General features: G+C 33.7%; 1 protein-coding gene across 1 annotated transcript in view; it reads left to right on the top strand.

The window, feature by feature from the left end:
* LOC147069230 (neuroligin-1-like) overlaps positions 1-20,009 on the top strand; it is a 253,110-nt gene that overhangs the window by 75,915 nt on the left and 157,186 nt on the right. Inside the window, exon 3 of the mRNA XM_085951636.1 lies at positions 11,433-11,630. Within this exon, the coding sequence (XP_085807762.1) occupies positions 11,433-11,630 (198 nt within the window). The remainder of the gene's footprint in view (positions 1-11,432; positions 11,631-20,009) is intronic.

The raw sequence follows: 20,009 nt of genomic DNA, 5'->3' as shown, positions 1-20,009 counted from the left end.
TGTTTATTTATTAAGAAGGTTTCCAGACGGTAAAGTTTGAAATAAGGAACATTTTGGTATAACTAACTCAATATGTAATTTTTTCGAATTAGTGTCTTCTGCCAGTGACGAATGTATGTTCAATATAAAGAATGTTACATTCTCAAATCTCGTTAATTAATTATCCGTTGAATAGTTTATTAAAACGAAGTTTTGTTACTATCACAGTTTGAAAGTAATATTTTAAAAATAAAAAATATTTCCCACAGTTATGTACGTTTTAATTCTATTTATCTGTGAGTAATTTTCACCACTTTTGTCGCGCGCGAAAAAACAGGGCGTCGAGCAAACACGCCCCCCGAACACTCACTCACTAATGTGACAGAGACAAACGAGGAATCCCCGCGCAGCGTAAAAAAAGTACCGATTCCATCATCGGCGCGAAATTTATTTCGGGTTTTCCCCGCCGAAGGGGCCAAGGAAAGCGATTTCTCAGCCTCGCCTCCCCGCGCCGAGCACTTGCCCGCGTCGACTCTGGCGTAATTTTTAATGGGCCAATAATTTTCGTCGACGGCTGCACTTTTTCATTCCGGGCGAAGTTTTTTTTGTGTAGTAATTTGTCCGACGAACGTATTTGGCAGTGAAGTTTTTGTTCAGTAGATTGCTGATACTGAAGTACTTTCTCTAATCGATGTTTTATGTTACGACGAAATTATAATAAGCTTTTTTGGTACAGTTTGGTTATGAGGAATACAGCGGAAAACACATTTGAAAAATACCCGATATACTGGATTTTTTATGAGATTAATCTAACAAACCTAACCTAACCAACCCTAACCCAACCTAAACTAACCCAAACTAACAAATAATCCAGTATATCGGGTATTTTCAAAATGTGTTTTCCGCTGTATTCCTCATAACCGAACTATACCAATTTTTTATATTAATTTGATGACTTTTTCTGTAACATATTATAACTGTATACATAAGTTATGTCATCATCATCATCATCCTGAATCTATCCACTGCTGGATGAAGTCCTGTTCATGCTGCTTCCACTTCTATCGGTCCTGTGCATTGTGTTGCACGTACTTCCGCAGAACTTTATCATTTCATAGATCCAGCGGCCTCTAGGTCTACCCTGTTGACGTTTTGTTCTTCTTGGATACCACTGGATGAATAGATTTGTCCAACGATTGTCTCCTTTTCGAGCTATGTGTCCAGCCCATCTCCATTTAAGGCTTTTAATAAACTCTATCACATCGCAAACCCTTGTCTGCTTCCTTATCCACTCATTCCTCTTTTTTTCCTTTTGCGTTATGCCCAGCATGCACCTCTCCATACCGCGTTGTGCTACTCTAAGTTTCTGGATCTCTCTACTTAGAGTCCATGTTTCACACGCTAAGTAACGTAGTTAAGTACAAGTAAGTTATGCACTTTTGGATAAAGGCCTCCCCCATCTCCCTTCACTCTTCTCGGTTCCTTGCTTTTCTCTGCTACGTACTTCCACCAAACCCCTGTGGTCGCTTAGTGCCCTTCGAGTACCACTGAATGACTGTATTCGTCCAGCGGTTGTTCGTTCGCCGTGCGATATTCCCGCCCACCGGCATTTCATCAATTTGGTGACCTCTATCACATCTCACACTCTTGTTTGCTTCCTTCTCCATTGGTTTCTTCTGCGGTCCTTAGGCGTTATATCCAACATGCACCTTTCTATGCCACGTTGCGCAACTCTCGTAAGTTATGTAATATTTAAGATACCTACTAAGCCGACACCGAAATGACGTATCCTCGGAAAACGAATCCTCAAACTGTTTAATTCTGCACCTGCCTATTATAGTGACAAACACTCATTAGTTGGCAATCACTGTTTAAAACCTACTTTAATTTAAAAAAAAAATTAAATACAAACTGACACTATATACTATACATACCTGCTGACGTAACTATATTCGTTAGAATTATCATGATATGTGTATATACATTTCAAGTTTTAAATAATATACGTAATAATAATACATATGAAGTGTTTGTAAAAGATTGTCTATTTAACCACGTTTTTATTAGCTCGTATGTTTGTTCAAACCTCCTATATTATCCTATTAGGATCGGACATGGTCGAAAGAAGAAGAAAGAAGAATTCTCGTTTGTCCGCTACAGATTTTTAACTAACTTTCCGACTAGCTAGACATTTGAAACTTAAGAATACATCAGAACACGATGACAATGCATTCTTTTAATACTTTTGGCCATCTTTAAGCAGAATTGAATTCATTTTCAGCTAATTCTATTTTGTATGTTTCGGAAAAAATTCGTTAAAAGTAATATTTACTACTCACTATTATTGGTTGCTAAGTGATCCTAGCAACTAAATTATTAATATATACGTACGTTACTATGGAAATTAAAATGACATTTCCGTATTCTATATTTGTTTGTTTGTTTGTTTGTTGCAAAATAGCAAAAAAATGATTTGTTGACAATTGCCAATCTTTTTATCTTGTAATTATTTTATTTCAATTTTTATGGAGAAATGAAAGCTCTTCACACTAAATACCAGTTTTGCACAGATCATAAAGTTTCCAAAAAATACGTCACAATTCCTTCAGTAGGTGACTTATATAATAATATCTACTAAATCATTTCTTTGAGTTTTGGTCATATACCATATAATATTATGTTTATGTCAGTGACAGATGGAAAGAAAAAGAAAAATCACTGCCAACTATAATATATTTAATTTCACCGTGTTTAGTTGTCGTGCCAATAAAATATATCCAATTTAGCTGTCATAGCATTTATCCGAAAAAACGATTAACCGCCTCTCATTATCAAAACAATAGATTCGCTTATCATAAATCAACATAAAAACATTTGACACTTGAGTATAGGCCGTATCACGCCGAGGTACCCAACTCAATACAATTTGGCGTGTTACTTATTCTTACTATTGGGTCGCATCAATAAATTACGTAGCTTCTAAAATGGTAACCGGACAAAACAGAACATGACAAAACAGAAAGTGACAAAACAGAACATGATGAAACAAAACAGCCAGGGGGAAAATGTAACATAAATTTTTGTGGAATCTATTTAGCTTAGGTCATTATTTCGTTGTAGCTAGTCACCCAATCATTTTGAACATATTATATTGATTAAGATGAGATATCTTAAGTTTGCCGGCAACACCGAGTTAAGTCCCATTTATTTGTGGCTTTCTAGCAATTAGGAATGCAGAAATTAGGTATATAATTTGATTTATCATGGCGTATTGAAAATCTGTGCTAAATTTAATTGCTAATCTACCAACAAAATAGAGATAGGACAATTTCAATATAAAATTTATATTTTTCATGAAAAGTCATAGTTATATTTATCATTGTTCTGTTTTGTCACTGTTCTGTTTCGTCATGTTCTGTTTTGTCATGGAACCTTTAAAATATACCCAAATATCTACGTAGGTACAACTGAAATTTAAAAAACCTTAGGTAGAATAATAAATATTTAAAATAGTATGTACTTATCACAATTTATTTTTGGCGTTTCTCACCATAAAATTTTCTATAATTAGAATGTTACATTCTTAAATCTTGTGAATTATTCGTTGAATACAAAAAATAGTTAATTAAAAATTATAAAAAATAGTTAAACAAAAAATCTTGGAGTGATCCGTGACGTCGGTTAGTAATTAAAGTAATACTTACTTTGATTTAAAATACAAAAGCCGATCGCCAATAGTAATTCAATTTCGGAAGCGCATTAGAGAGTTTTAAGAGCCACTAGTTAAAATTTGTTGCAATTAAGTATGGTGCCGTTAGCAATGTAGTATATCTGCATGGGCGCGAAACCCAAGAGATGCAGGCTCGATCCTGCGGGGTGTCTTGCTTTCTTTAATTTTTTCTTCTATTAGTTATAAATATTTTCTCAGAAGTGTTTTCAAAATTTTATATGCTCAATAATAAAACCCATTTCTTAATACTAACTTAAGAACAATAATATGTAGTATTATCTGCAGGAGAATTGTTTTGTAAAAATACTCCTAATGCAATGTTTAAGTTAGATTATCTCGAAAAGTAGATCGACATCACCTTTTTTTACATTGCTTATCTAAGATAACATCTACTTATAAAAATTAATCCTACCGTATAATATTATAATTGGTATGAGGAATATTAAATTTAAATTACGTAGGTACATAGTGACATCCACTACCTGATTCTTATTCATGGATAGGGCCAAAGTCGGCTTTTGGTGGTCTTTTAACTAGGATTTATCTACAATTTAAATAGATAATAATTACATTTAAGATTTAGTTGTATTTTATATTTTATACAATGGCCGAGTCACTTTCGCCTCGGTTTATAGTGTCGTAAGTCCTAGGTTCGAATCCTGGGTCTGATAAATACACGTAATGTATTTTAATTTGTGTTTGGAGTCAGAGTATGTGCCCAATAGGTTTAGCAAGTGGATATCATTCATTTCACGTACAAACAACAAAAAATGTCAAAACAAACCTCCATCTATAATCGGACACGCTCAAAAAATAGTTGGCGTATAAAAATTCTGATAAAATCACGAAACACCTCAGATAGCAAGAGCTTAAGGTAAAAGAAAAATCAGGAAGGGGCGATGATTAGATATTGTCGTCACTCATTTACCTGAGAACTGCAGGTAACATGCTATCACGTAGTAGGGCAGCAAAGTGTACCAACAACATTTTAAAATTAACAGTCCTAATTAATTTACTAATATATTAGTATATTTTTAAAAGAACTAGGTAAATATCCACCTGGTTACTTTAATTATTTGATTCGTCACCACTTCCCTGATTGTAATATTAATTAACAAGATATACAATCGGTACTTATTTTGCCATCAAACATTCAATTTAAATTTCAATTTCAATTTCAATTTATTTTTTAATATATTGTGGACATTACAAATTACAAGTTAAAGACGTTCACACCATGACATGAAACATTATTATAAAGAAGAAAAGTAATAAAAACGATAAAAATTAAAATATAAAAAGAGAACATAATATAAACACAAAAGCAGTGAAAATACAATTATACATATATAGTAGTTCAAAGAAGTACACCAAGTTTGCTAAAGAGAACCTATTTTAAGAATTTATAAAATAGCGTCCACCTAAACTCACCCTCACGCAAGTGGAATATATCAACACCCGTAACAATTTGGTGGAACATGGTTATCGCCCTTCCAATTGGCATTACCAGTGGCAGGTTGGTTCTGCACCTTGTGAGAATAAACAACTGATGCTCCCTATTTCTAAGATAGTTATCAGGGACAAACAGGTCAACATTTTCCAGAATGGCAGAGTTCTCATTTATATTTCATATTAGTCGAAAAAAATACGTGGCTAAATAAAGATCTTTTCTAATAGGTACTTCTAAAAACATATAACTAACGTATAATATCAAAAGATAGAAACCGTTTTGATTCGTCATTCAATGAAAGATAAGATTGGACGATAGCGTGTAATATTGGTATATATCACAGAATGTATTGCTTTGTGAAAATAAAATACAAGTGAGAACCAATGAGGCGGTCCCGTCTAGACAATTTTTTCCACTCAAAACGGGCTAGGCCACATGACAGGGCACATCTTTAGGGGTTGAGGGTTGAATACAAATCCAATCACCGCCTTATTTGGATAACCCGCGTTTCTAGCTGTAAAGAATTCGCAGAAAATGACAACACTGAGAATTAAACAACCTTTATGTTTTATTACATCATCGTAAAATATGAAATATTTCTTGTAATAATTTTGACAAAGATATTCGATAAGAATTGTTTGATTTTTCTTCGATATTCAGTCATATAAAAGTATATTACGTACTTATAAAAATTGGCATAACAAATTAATTGAAAAGCTTTTTTAGAACTGAAAAATATAATAACATACATTTGTGATATTTGTCTGGTTTTAATTCAAATACAAATTGATGTTCAAAGACGTTTAGGATTTTCGTATATGTATATACGTAGTCTAAATAATATATGAATATTATATAATGTAAATTTAAATATAGCTTCCATTAAAATTGATAGACTGGGTTTAGCTAACGTCAAAATTTTAAACCTTATAATAAATACGGTAAACCGATAATATTTTTCAATTAACACCGAACAAAAAAATATTCATAACCAGAATTGGTTATTTTTTCCTGGAACTGTTTAGTTCTCTTGCCTCTCTTACATAAAGTTTATTTACTACTCATTAACAACTGGACGACTGAATTTTTGATTTTTTTTCGTTATATGAAGAGCCTCTTCACAATTATTATGAAACGCGCGTGTTTGAACATGTACCTAACCGAAAAAGAAAATATTTTTTTTAAATGGTAAATGTTCAAACACGCGCATTACCATGATCTTACTCCCTATTTAATGTATCGTTTGTCAATTTACGGCTACGGCCGTATGTTGTATCTAAGCCACTGGGAAATGCCAATAGAAATGGCGTATGTCAAAAAAAATACTACCTTATTCTTAGGTCAATAATTATTATAAAGCAAAATAAAAATATTTATCACATTTAAATGGTCAAAAACATAGCTTATAATCAGTATCTTTAAAATTATCTTTAAATGTATAAATTTTGCCAATTTTTTGGATAATAAAATGCCTAATTCTTGTCAAATTTGGGGTCACAAAGATTATATTATAAAATTTATATTTTTATCGTAAATATGTCACTATAATATAATGTTAACATTAATTATACTTATGGTTTTGTAAATGCGTTTAAAAATTAATCAAACTAAAAAAAATTAACACCACCGCACATGAATACACCGAAATATGACTATATTCTAAAACATTAGAGCGAGAGGTTTAAAAGAATACTATTTTATGTAATAAAAATACTTTATGCAGTCATCAAATGTTTAAAATAAATATAAAAGATAATAAGGCTTCAAAAATATATAAATAGATTATCTACAACGTTTAAGGAATGTCCAGGATCATGCTTTAAAATAGCATAAAAGCTCCATTTTGACGTACGCTGAGCATGTGGGCCGTAAAGGATCTAGCATTCGTAAGGAATGAAATATACATAATTTGGAACACATCAGAAACAAATTCCCTTGCCAATGTTTCTCTAATGTGCCTTCTATGTTTATCCTAGAATAATAAATGTTGCATATCCCTGTTAGTTGACAGTTACCCTCTCAAATAAATAAAAAAAAAACATCCCCCGGAACCACGTCGCGGCCATCCGCGCGTGATATTGCGTCGGATTTTCCTCTAAGTGAAAATTAAATAATAAAAAGTCATCATTCCTTTTAAATTTGAGTAAATTTGATGCGTTTTGGGCGGATTAATTTAAGCTTTGGTAATGTGTGACATGGCAAAAATGTTGACTGACTTGAAATACTAGTGTTTTTTATTTTATTTATGGTTTCTGTCATTTGTACCATTCTCTTGTCAGGCAAGGGATTTAACGGGACGTAAAACTAAACGTTATGTTCAGGATAATACGGAGTACAAAGATCTTAAAGTGAAAATGGGAAAATCATCACTGACCATATTAATATCTCATCATTGATAATACAGACTCCATTATTTATGTTATATGGACACTATCCGTGGTTTTATCCAACGGGCTTTCTCGTATTAATATTATATTATTAGATTATTATTAGTATTACCATCTGTAAATTGTATTCTTAGTACAATAAAAACAAATATGTATGACTAACAAAGATTAATGTGCACTATTTATGGGGGATATTAACAGTCTATCTCCACTCTCCGCTTCTGAACGATGTTATATTACAACGTTTTTATTAGGTCGTACTCTTATTATTCCGGTGGTTGTTTGTCCGGTACAAATCTTGCAATCAATTTTTAACTAACTTCCCGACTAGCTAGACATTTAAAACTTTTAGTTATCAGAACACGATGCCAATGCATTTTTTTAATACTTTTAGCCATTTTTAAGTAGAATTGAATTCATTTTCAGTTAATTCTATTTTGTATGAAAAGTTATTTTGAAAGAAATCCGTAACCCAATCCACTATTATTGGTTGCTAAGAGGGTGGTCCTAACAACTAAATTAGTAATACATACGTGCATTACTATGGAAATCAATATAAGTGTCAAAATGACATTTCAGTATTATTTATATCAAATACATTTTTTTTGATCCTTTAAGGTAGTCAAATCAAGTTTATATGATTCAACAGAAAATTTAAAAACGTTGTATATAAAAAGTTATTTTTATCTTGTAATTATTTTTACTTGAATCGGAGTGAAAACTGAAACGAAAAATATAGGTTTGAATTATACGTAACAACGAAATACTAAGGATCAACAAGTTTGGAGACAGCAAAGTGAAGCTTTCATTCAAAAGTTGGTCTATAGTTAAGTAGCTAAGACGAGATAATTTTGAAAATTAGTTTGTAGTTCGAAACAAATATTGTCATCAATAATTCTATCCCTGATGGATCAATCCATTTTGTACGAAAGCCTTAAGAGCCTACATAAGTGAAACGGCAAATAATTTTCAACAGTATGTGGAACGAAATTTTGCAGTCGTCGCCAATCGGAGACTGATAGTCGACGTGTGATCACGTCAATTTGTTTTGTGATGGTGTTGGAGGAATATATTCTTAAATCGTGTAAAGATGACTAAAAAACGTTCCACATGTACTTGAAAAAGAAATCGTGTCAATGAATATACTATTATTATTACGAATATAATAATACATTAAAAGGACGCATGTTGAATTTTTATGACAAATTGTATTTCGTTCGGCTCGCGTCATTTGCACAATTCGCGCATCGCCTAGTCAAGATCTTTTTAGACCATGCCTCAGCTGAAGTAAAGCCTTAACAAGCTGACATCACAGGTGTTATAATACGAACCGAATTTTTTCATCGAACCAACAGTATAATTTAAGAGCGGAATGCATAAACATTTGTTATAACTAAAAATTCCTTAGCAGAAAACACTATGCAGAAACATTTTCTTTAGTTAAGATCATGTTGTCTATGGCTCGTTCGTTTTTTCTATTGAAAATAATATCATATTTAAAAATTCTGTTTCCTATAGTTTAGGTAAATTATTTTGTAATTGTTAAACGATGACAAAAATATGACAACTGCACTTTATAAATGCAATAACTATACATAAATAATTAATATTTAATTATAATACTCTTATATTTCCGTTATCAGTCATTATACGTGATTCCACAGGCACCGCAAGATATTTTTTTTAACATGCTAACACTACCGTCAAGTGTCATTCTGTCTGGCATCTTGTATTTCTACGGGCTGGCGTATAAAAAGTAAAATAATATTCTGTAAGTACATGCCAAACGAAATAACACTATCTATTTCCACCCACCCACCATCCCACGGTGGCCACGCGGCTTAAGCATTGAAATATGACGCCGTGGGTCTCAGGTTTAAATTCTGGGTCTGGGAAGTACACATATTGTTTTCCAATTTGAGTCGTATAGTATCAAAAGTAGATCTGTGCGTTATTCATAATTTCAAGAAAATGACGAAAAACGTTTTGTTGGATTTTTTAGTGTTATAATAGCATGAAATATGTTTCTACATTTAGAAATTAGAAATTCAATTCAAATTCAACAGTTCTACTTTTGTTTCCAAAGTATTGAACAGTTCTAATTCTGATACCAAGCCCTATTTTCCATCACAATTTTATACCACACAGATATGATTTTGATTCGAATATTATATTGCTAGTCGTATATTATGGTCAGAAGAATAATTTGGCATTCTTCGTTAAATTTCGATATATTTGAGACAGTTCTACTTTTGATACTATACGACTCATTTGTGTGTAAGTCAGCGTATGGACCTAATAAGTTGAGCAAGTGGCTGACATCCATTTCTCGTAAAAAACAAAATCTGTTAATACAAACTTCTACTCTGTGGAGGCCTATAATGATCCTATTAGGATCGAACATGGTGAATTTGAGTGTATGGACTGTTTTATAGACACGCGAATTTATTTTGACAGCAGCTGTCAGTGGTAAATGGTAATACAGAAGGGGGCGTTTTCATAGTAAAAGAAGTCTATGGTTAAGAATTCCTCTCTATAGTTAGTATAGTCTATAGTTAAGTCATCCTTTTTGACAACTTATCCTTAAGATCGAAATATTGAATTCTGCAATCTGCTCTCGAAGCTATTGAACATTAACTCGCTCTTGTGTACCGTTAAATTGAAACAATTTCCAGCGATTGTCATTTTTCCAAGTTACATTCTGTCGATTTTAATTTAAAATTTACAGCACACTCTATTATGTTAAGAAACCTCGGTTGTTCTCTTATATCAGTGATTTTTAACGTTTTTTGGTTGATTAAACCCTTGGGACGTTTTTTGAAATATTGAAAGTTTTTTCCCGGATGACACATATTGAGATCAGAGTAGTGATCGATTATAAAAGAGACGTTCATAAGCAATGACATACCTAATTTCTTCTCGCACATAAGCATACTGATATTGCCACCCCTCACTATTTGGAGCCTAAAATTGAATGTAATTTCATTACCTTCTACTTTTTTTTATTTTTCCGACGAATACTGTAAAAAATGTTATGTCAAGTTATGATATTTTTCTATCCATAAATATTAAACACATATTATTAATGTTACCATGCTCAAACACAAAAGTGGGTGGTAACGATTTAAGCAGTGTACTGTAATTTGAAGGTAATGCTGGATTGATGGTTTACGGATGTAGGGAGGAGTTTATATAGGATACCAGACACTGACCTTTATATTGAGAGAGCTGGCGTGCGCTTCGACGAATTCGGTGTTCACGCACTCACCCACTGATAAACGGACGATACACTTTGATGGATGATATATGAGGTTAATGGATGATGATATGTTGTATTATTGATGGACGTGACTTTCACTTTCAAACCGTAACACACTTAGTGCAACGAAGATCGAACAGATATGTTTTAAGTCACGCGGTAGTTAACGCGGTGTAGTAACACGCACCCGTTCGTCGTCTTAAAGCTAACTAACGCGCGACGGCTGTCTTGAAATAACCCAATGTACATTGCAGTCATGGTCTACTCATGACCTGTAACTGCCGCTCACCCTGGTCTGACGATAATAAAAAATAAGAATTCGAGGGTAGTTGGGAAGAAAGAATGAGGGCTAGCATTTGACCCAACCAGTGGGTATTATTCATATTCCTTCCCTAAATTACCACCTTCTCTAATAGTATGCTGCTCTAAATCCCTGGCACTGCTCATGAAGCCCTAGGATTGTGGACGTGGAAGGCTGATTGGGAATCATTGCATTATCATTATTACATATTATTATGTATAGCATACTCTGCAGTGCTAATAATGTATCATGACATGGGAAAACGGTTGAATATTATTAATTGGTTGTCAAAATATGTTATTAATATCATGGTTTCTTTGTTCCAGGGTTTCTCAATCCACGGTCTGACGACTTCCCGCGGTCCCCCGCAAACTATGGCCTTATGGACCAGATAGCGACCCTTCACTGGATACAGGAAAATATCGCCGTATTTGGTGGAGATCCAACAAACGTCACGCTAATTGGACACGGAACCGGAGCAGCCTGTGTTCATTTTCTTCTTACTTCCTTGGCAGTCCCTGAAGGTAAGATACAAAATTCATTATTATTATCTAATACGAGTATATAACTTCTGTGTCATAGAATCAAAACTAAAATAATTGAGTTGCAAAATTGAACATTATAAATTACATATTTAAGATAATATTAAAAACTTCAGCAATATCAGCGTTAAGGAAAAGAAAATAAATTATCTTCACAATCAACATAGTCGATATCAAACCTATTAATGAAGCAGTTTACAAATAATCTCTCAATTGATGTTTGCCTACTGTGTTTGTCCGCAATATACATAAAACTATCAAACATAATTAAGCCATACTATCGTATAATATTAAAAAATAGCAAATTGACCTTATGCTACAGTGTGACGAAACGTGGGCTGAAATTGGAAAACGAACCAGGCTGAAAGCCCTGAGAGACGAAGACACAGACCCCGACCGAACCGAGGATCGCCGGACTAACTACCAAACCCAAGACAGGGTAGTCAAACGATCCGTGCGGTTAGACAAGCGTAATTTTATGAACCGGCAAATTGAAGCGGCAGAGGAGGCAGCAAGCAGAAATGACACCAGGAAACTCTTTCGAATCACCCGTGAAGTCTGCGGCAGGCGACCACTGACTCCCGGAGCCATTCGTGGTCCCAGTGGAGCAATAGAGTTTGACGCAGAATGTGTCAAGTAGATTTGGAAGAATCATTTCTGCGGAGTGCTGAACCGCCCACTCCCTTTGGATCCCTTTCACATATCTGCGGAAGCTTTACTTTTAGACATTCCCCGAGCGACCGACATTTCCGATTGCCCGCCCACGCACACCGAGATAAAATCGGCTGTGAAAAGGCTCAAGAACGGAAAGGCACCGGGGGGAGACGGGATTCATCCTGATTTCCTCAAGTACAGCCTGAGCGCAATCCTGCACCCTATGTTTCATTTGATGACAAAGGTGTGGGAAGAAGAGCGCTGTCCAAGAGACTGGGTGAACGGTGAAATCATCACACTTCACAAAAAAGGTGACCCTCTAAGCTGCGACAATTACCGAGGCATTACGCTACTCAGTGTTCCGAGAAAGATTTTGGCAAACATCCTCTTGATGAGAATAAGGGACCCAATAATGCACGTCCTCAGGAAAAACCAAGCCGGATTTCTACCTGGTCGAGCGTGTGCAGACCAAATCCACAACCTTCAATGTCTTCTCCAGCAGAGACATGAGCTAAATAGTCCGATGGCCTGCTGCTTTGTGGATTATGAGAAGGCTTTCGACAGTCCGCACCGTCCGAGCATACGGGATCCCTCCCAAGACCATTGCCATAATCAAAAGCCTGCACGAGAATAGCGAATGCTGTGTCAGAATTGGAGACACTGTCACGGAATGGTTCGGGGTCACGACCGGAGTCAGACAGGGTTGTGTCCTTGCGCCGTTTCTCTTCATCATTCTCTTTGACTTCATACTACGGAAGTCAATACCACCCGACCGAGGCATACCTGTTACCCCCACGGTGAAGCAATGCGACCTAGAATACGCCGATGACGCTGTCCTATTCGACAACTCAATCGAGGGCATTCAAGAGACAATCGACAGGTTGCATATTAACTCCTCTTGCGTTGGTTTGAAAATCAACGGGAAGAAAACCAATGTCTTGTGTAATAGCACCTGTCCTGATCCAGATTTCCCTCTGATTAGCGTCGGACAAAACATCGAGAGCATCGACAGCCTCAAGTACTTGGGGGTACACATCACGGGAGATGGCATTTTGCAGAAAGAGCTCGCTATCCGAATGGGAATGGCTGGAGCAACATTCAATTCGATGCGGAATGTCTGGGACTCACGATTGTACTCGGTCAAAACCAAATGCCGCCTATTCGACGCTTGCATTCTGACGGTGCTGCGTTACGGTAGCGAATCATGGCACCTTACGAAGGCTCAGAGCTACCGTATACTGAGCTTCGAAAACAGATGTTTGCGACGAATACTGGGTGTGCGGTAGTGGTATGACTTTAGGAGCAACGAGGAGATAAGAGAACGCACCAAGCAGCCTCTCATCACGCTGAAAGTGAAAAGGCGACGTTGGACCTGGCTCGGCCACTTGCTGCGGATGCCAGAAGAGAACTTCAACCTGGCTTGCCTGTTCTTTAAGCCGACCGGATTCCGGAACTAAATCAATTAGGCAGAATTTTTAATCTTACTTCGTTAGCAAAATTATATTATTTGAATTTCGCAAAAAAATAATCACGTAAGTACAAATTGTCATTTCCGCAGAAAAGGTCAAGAGTAAAAATAAATTTAGCAAAAAGTATTTTTAAAATAATCCCAAATCAAATCTCCGCACGAGTAATTTGATATCAATTTCCGATAACTTATTAAAACCAAAAATGTTTTACAAACTCGTCTTTTGCGTAGGTTAAGTGCTTCTAAGAAATTAAAACATACTTTTATTATAAAATACAATACCATCATAGTACACGTGTTATTAGAATATTCAATTTGTATCGATACTATTAATAATTTATTATTAGCAGCCATAATAATTTATACGTATTCAATTCTCGTAATTCAATGTATAAGACACTGGTTTCTCATACCGATAGTTACGGGTTCGATTCCCGAGAGATGAGAATATACTAATTTTATGCATACATAATTTGATAACACTTCTGAGAAATATATAACTAACCTAAAAATATACGACACCCAGCAGGATTCGAATTTGCATCCCCTGAAATTTGCGACCATGTGCCCTGACCGCTAAGTTATACGTGTCCTATGTAATTGCTACGAAGTTAACCAGTGTTTTCACAATACTATCTGAAGCGTTTTCTAAGCTTGCCAATTTCTAAATACTCGATATGGCATTACCGCACTGGAAGCATCTTTTACAATATTATGAGGTTAACATTTGGTTTTACTCACCACCTAATTAAAATAAACTATTTTTTTTCCTATTTTTTCAAATTTATAATTTCTGCATATTTAATACATGTTTTTCCTGTCTCGATCTCTCTTAAAGCAGTGATTGTGTTAACACAATCACTGCTTTAAATAACCTTTTAATTACCACATTTAAATAACACGTTAATTATATCAAATGGCCAACGACTCCAAAAATGATGCATTTTAATAATATGTTTTCTCTCATACAGTAAAGCTAATTCGAGTCAATTATATATAAAAAAAAACGGTTAGTGGATCATGAAGGAAAGGATGAAAAGAAAAATCCAAAAACCAAGATTTTTTTTTAATTTAAAGACATTTCAATCCATTATATTAGTTGTTTTAAACATAACATAAGTGGACTGTATGCGTAGATGTGAGATAGCATTAATAAGGGACCACGGGCACTTACCTGATGTCGTATGTGGCAGGCTCATCCTTCACTCTGAGCACTGGCTTTTGGTTGACGGCTGACAATAGCACTGTTCGGATCACTTTTTGGAGTTTACGATTTTAGTTTTTAGTTTTTGTATCACACTATTATGTAAAATATTTACATCAGTGGCGAAGAGTGGAGACAGACTGTTAAGATCCGACTACATAGTGAACATTAAACTTTATCAGTTAAACGTATTGTTTTCATTAAATTTAGACTACAATAGTGTAGATAGTGTTTTGTTAGTTTTTATATTTCAAATAAACGCTGTGACATCAAAAATTATAGCAGATAATAGTTAAAAAATATCCGTTTGTCTATAAAATATATAATATAAAATTACGATTGTAGTTTGGTTAGGCAGGGCTTATTGAAATAAAAAAATTAATACCACCTGTAATACATATTATTCTTAATTCAATAAAAACAAATAAGTGTGACTAAAGAAGTGTGTACTATTTTTGTTGGTTTGCTTTTAGCATACCTAAACTATTGTGGATTTGTTAGGCAGGGTTTATTTTAATTTTAAAACTAACCAGCGCGATCTGAAAATTGTATTCTTAGTTCAATGAAAACAAATAAGTATGACTGAAAAAGTTTAGTATGCACTAATTATGTCAAATTTTAACAGCCTACCTTCACCCCTCGTCACTGGTATACATTAATTGCTGGCATAAAATACTTGATAGATTCTAATATAAATAATGTATGGTTGGTAAGTCACTTGGTTATTAGGTGCCCAGGAAAGATATCAAAAAGTAAATAGTTAATTGAAAATACACATTCAATTTTATGACCACTGATATGCATCGTACTCCTACTATTTTTTTCTAGAATAAAAAATAATGAAAAAAAATTAAATTAATACAATTACCGAAATAATATTATATTTTATTATTAACATGTTAATTTGTATTAACTTGCTGACGATAATCTTTTGAAACACAAATAATTATCCCAGAACGATACAGTTAATGGCATTCCCACAAAGTTAATAACCATCGATGTTTATTAAATTGGTTTAGCGACTGTAACCTTTTTGTAGTCATAAAAGCAAATTGCTTGTTGTCGATAAGATCTAATGATTTCATTTCTTTTGTGCCAATAGCTAGGCAAGCCTTGTTTTTGTTTACGTCTACTTTAATATGCATTCTGTTGTTGACCGTATAAATGGCTCAGGGACGCCACTGGTAAATAAACATTTTTTTTTCATTCCAAAAAAATACGTTTTATTTTTTGCGTAATGCTCTGGAAGAAAATACATACCATCATCATCATCAGCCAGCGTCAAATCACTGCTGGATTCCCTATAGCTCATTTTCCTAATTTCTAAATCTACTTCTTCACTGCTACGTACAGTAAAAACAAAACAATGTTTCGGTTCGTGGATTGTATGCGTACGAATATATATACCATCATCAGCGCTACGAGTAGAGTATCCTCCACGTAACCTTGCTTTTGTACACAGTGACAAGGGTGTGTGTGTATATACGCAACCGTATAATTGTATTACTAAAAGCCTGGTACTTGATTGGCTTACTCACGTACACCGTATAATTCAGTGTTGTTTGGGCATGACCTGTTAACTCCAAAATGTTGAATTTACAGGAGAGCCATTTTAAGCTTTGAATTGCCCGCATAAATTTCAGTTCATTTTTTGTTTAAAATTGAAAAAAACATTTAAAAATAAATAACTGAAGAAGAATATGACAATACTTAGATTGTCAATTATTTCAGTAATTAGGAAAATAATGTCACTTATCAGTGATCAAACTATGATAAGGTATTTATTTGGTCATGCTTTGACCAAACTAACCACTGTGTTTGTTCGCACATCATCATATTATTACAATAGCGTTTTGAGCATTTTTAGTGAAATATAGATATCGGGTTATTACCACATGTAAGATACTATAGTGACTTAATTTTTACTCTTAACATAAAATGACCAAAAAAGCAGTTATCAGGTTATGCCCAAACAATACCGAATTGTATTAGTAAATTCCAATCACTTGATTGGTTTACTCACGTTTTAATTTTTTAAAAAATCTATTCCAAATGGCAAGGTTACGTGGAAGATACTCTACATCGGCTGCTAGGTAATTATTAGCACTAGTAAGGCCAAACATCCGCACGCACACCATCGACCAACCGAATCATTATTTTGTTTTTACTGTACATCTACCAATCTTTGTGAGTTCTTTGATCTAGTGGGGTTTAGAGAAATCATGTAATTGTTTAATGCCCATTGAGTATACACTGTTGTGTGATCACCCCAATATGGTTTTCATTTACTAGCGACTTCTATCACATCGCATACTTTTTTTTTACCTCCTTGTCCATTGATTTTTTTTTGGTCTTTCCACATTATGCTCAACATGCACCTTTCTAATTCACATTACACTACTCATGATCGTTAACGGTTAGGCAGGGCTTAATTGAATTTTAAAAACTAACCAGCACCATCTGCAAAATTCTTAGTTCAACAAAAATTAATAATATGTATGATTGCCAAAATTTAGCGTGCAATATTTATGTCGAACCTTAGCATCCCATCTCTACCTTTCGCCACTGTCATCAAACCTCCGAAATTCTTTGGTCCATGAAAAGAAGTGAATTAAATACCCTGGAGAGAAGGGTGGTGTTTAAGTGGTGTCGAAAGGGTTGCGAGGTGTGCACCTTTCAAATGGAGTAAGACCATGAAGAAAGAGACTGAATCAAGATCACTCCACATAAAGAGAAATTATTGACAACGCTTGTAATTTCAGTGATCAGCTTCCTCAGAAATAAAGAAAAAATATTGAAAAATAACTTTGATAGCCATCAACATTTTTTTATATCAGATTATCAAACCATTTTCCACAGTTCCGATTGCATAAAATAAATACAAAAATTTAATATTTTTCTGTAAATAAATCCTCGAATACGATATAAAAACTGTATTTAAAAAAATCGAACGGATTCAAAATAAAACATCGCTGAGTCGTTTAAAAATACAACAAAATCGTATAGTTTCCATACGAAATGAGCTTTCAGTGCAACATTTATGGACACTTCATGCACAACTCTACTTATGCTTACATATTTGTTTCAGAGCAATAAATACCCATAATGGTCTCATAAATAAAAACTCACTACTTGTTTGTATGAAAAACTACACTAGTTGTATTTTTATTTTATTCATATATGAAAGCTTTCACAATAAAATAATTGTGGTTTTGTGGATTATACTAGAAATATTGTATAACAATATATGAATAATTAAGACCAGTTTTCACACGATTATCATAATATTTATTTATTTATGCATGCTACTGTTTCATTATATGAAAATTTGATAAAAAAAATGCTGCTCTCAAAGGAAATAGTGGTAATTTGTTAGACATCAGTAATATAACTATATAAGAAAAAATATATACCTTATACCTGCAAAAATACTATATAAATAGGTATTCAATTCAATTAAATTCAATTCAATTTTTTTTAAACATATTGTGGACATGACAAATTATAAGTTTAAGAAGTTATTTTATATTTAGAAACAAAGATATATAAAACAGTATTATATAAAAAAAGAGATAGATAAGTAGATAAATTAGATAGGTAGAAGGAAGTACACCGAATGAGTTAAACAGACCCTATTTTAAGAATTTATAAAACAACGTTTACCTAAACTCATTCTCACGTAGGTGGAATATATCAACACCCGAAGCAATTTCGTTGAACATAGTTATCGCCCTCCCAATTGGCATTAGCAGTGGTTGGTTCTGCACCTTGGGAGAATAAACAACTGATGGTCTCTATTTCTAAGATAGTTATCAAGGACACGCAGGTCAACACTGCCCAGAATGACAGAGTTCTCATTTATACCTCGTACAAGTCGGAAAAAATACGTAGCTAAATAAAGATTTCTTCTAAATTGCAGACTGCAGTATGTAAGCATGCCTAAGAGAAAGTCAGTTGGAATCAGTTACGGATAGTATCCATACAACCTCAAGTAAAGGAGTCTCAAAATTTTTTTCTGTACCCTCTCCACCATAAAGCCATACTTTAACTGATGCAAATAGTAGACTCACTCTCAAGTCTGTTTCGAACTAAAGAATTAAATAAAAGTAAATAGAAGTATAATAATTCAATGTCAACACAGAGAACAAACGTCAAGAAAATCAAAATCGAATTGGATTTTTCCAGTTATTACTTTATCTTATCGGGCTCTAGATATATCTTCGGTGTTTTGTAAAAAGGGCAAATCAACCATTTTGGCGAAATCGAGATTTTAATGAAAATATAATATATACCCTACTAGCTTTGTTGTGTAAAAACGGCGAATTTTTATCTCCACAGAAAAGTACTTAAAAACGATAATGTACTAAAATTAAATTAATTAAAATTACAAAATAAAAAGCAAATGTGACATATTAGGCCTTTTAAAATATTATATAATAATACCTATTATAATGACTATATTCTTTCTAAGCTTTATTATAAACTTGTTAGATATTTATAATCATCTACAGGTAAAAAACAAATAAATGTCAAAAGTTAAAAATCCTCCTCCTGTAAAGTAGCATTTTTGTAAATTCGCCCTTTTTACAAAACACCGACGATATTTATATTTTAATGTTACATTAGATAAAGGTATGTCATTTATTTCGTAGGTACCTTAAACTCCATGATTATTTTTCTTTTTTTCTTTGATATTTAAAAAAAAGAGCTACGTTGCTACGGTTTACAAGGCTACGGTCTACGCTTCTATGGTTCCATAGATAAATAATACGTCATATATTACTTGACACAAAAGACATTGTACATCTGATTCTGATAAGAATACTTTCAACTGACGGCTCGGAAAATCTAAAAAAAAGTCTTAAATAATAATATGATTATAAAAAGAAAGTGTTCAATTTTCTGTTCATAACTAAATATTTCTTTAGGAAGCCGTAAAAAAATCTTTGTGAACTGAGAGTGCTACAAAATAAAACAGTTTTAACCACTTATTTACCCTAATAACCACCCACTTACACGATGTTCATAATGACAT

Source organism: Rhyacophila brunnea, unplaced genomic scaffold (genome assembly GCF_057557595.1).
Source record: "Rhyacophila brunnea isolate RB1 unplaced genomic scaffold, BYU_Rbru_1.0 scaffold_24, whole genome shotgun sequence".
In the NCBI taxonomy this organism is placed as follows: Eukaryota; Metazoa; Arthropoda; class Insecta; order Trichoptera; family Rhyacophilidae; genus Rhyacophila; species Rhyacophila brunnea.
This window is presented reverse-complemented; position numbering and strand designations above follow the sequence as displayed.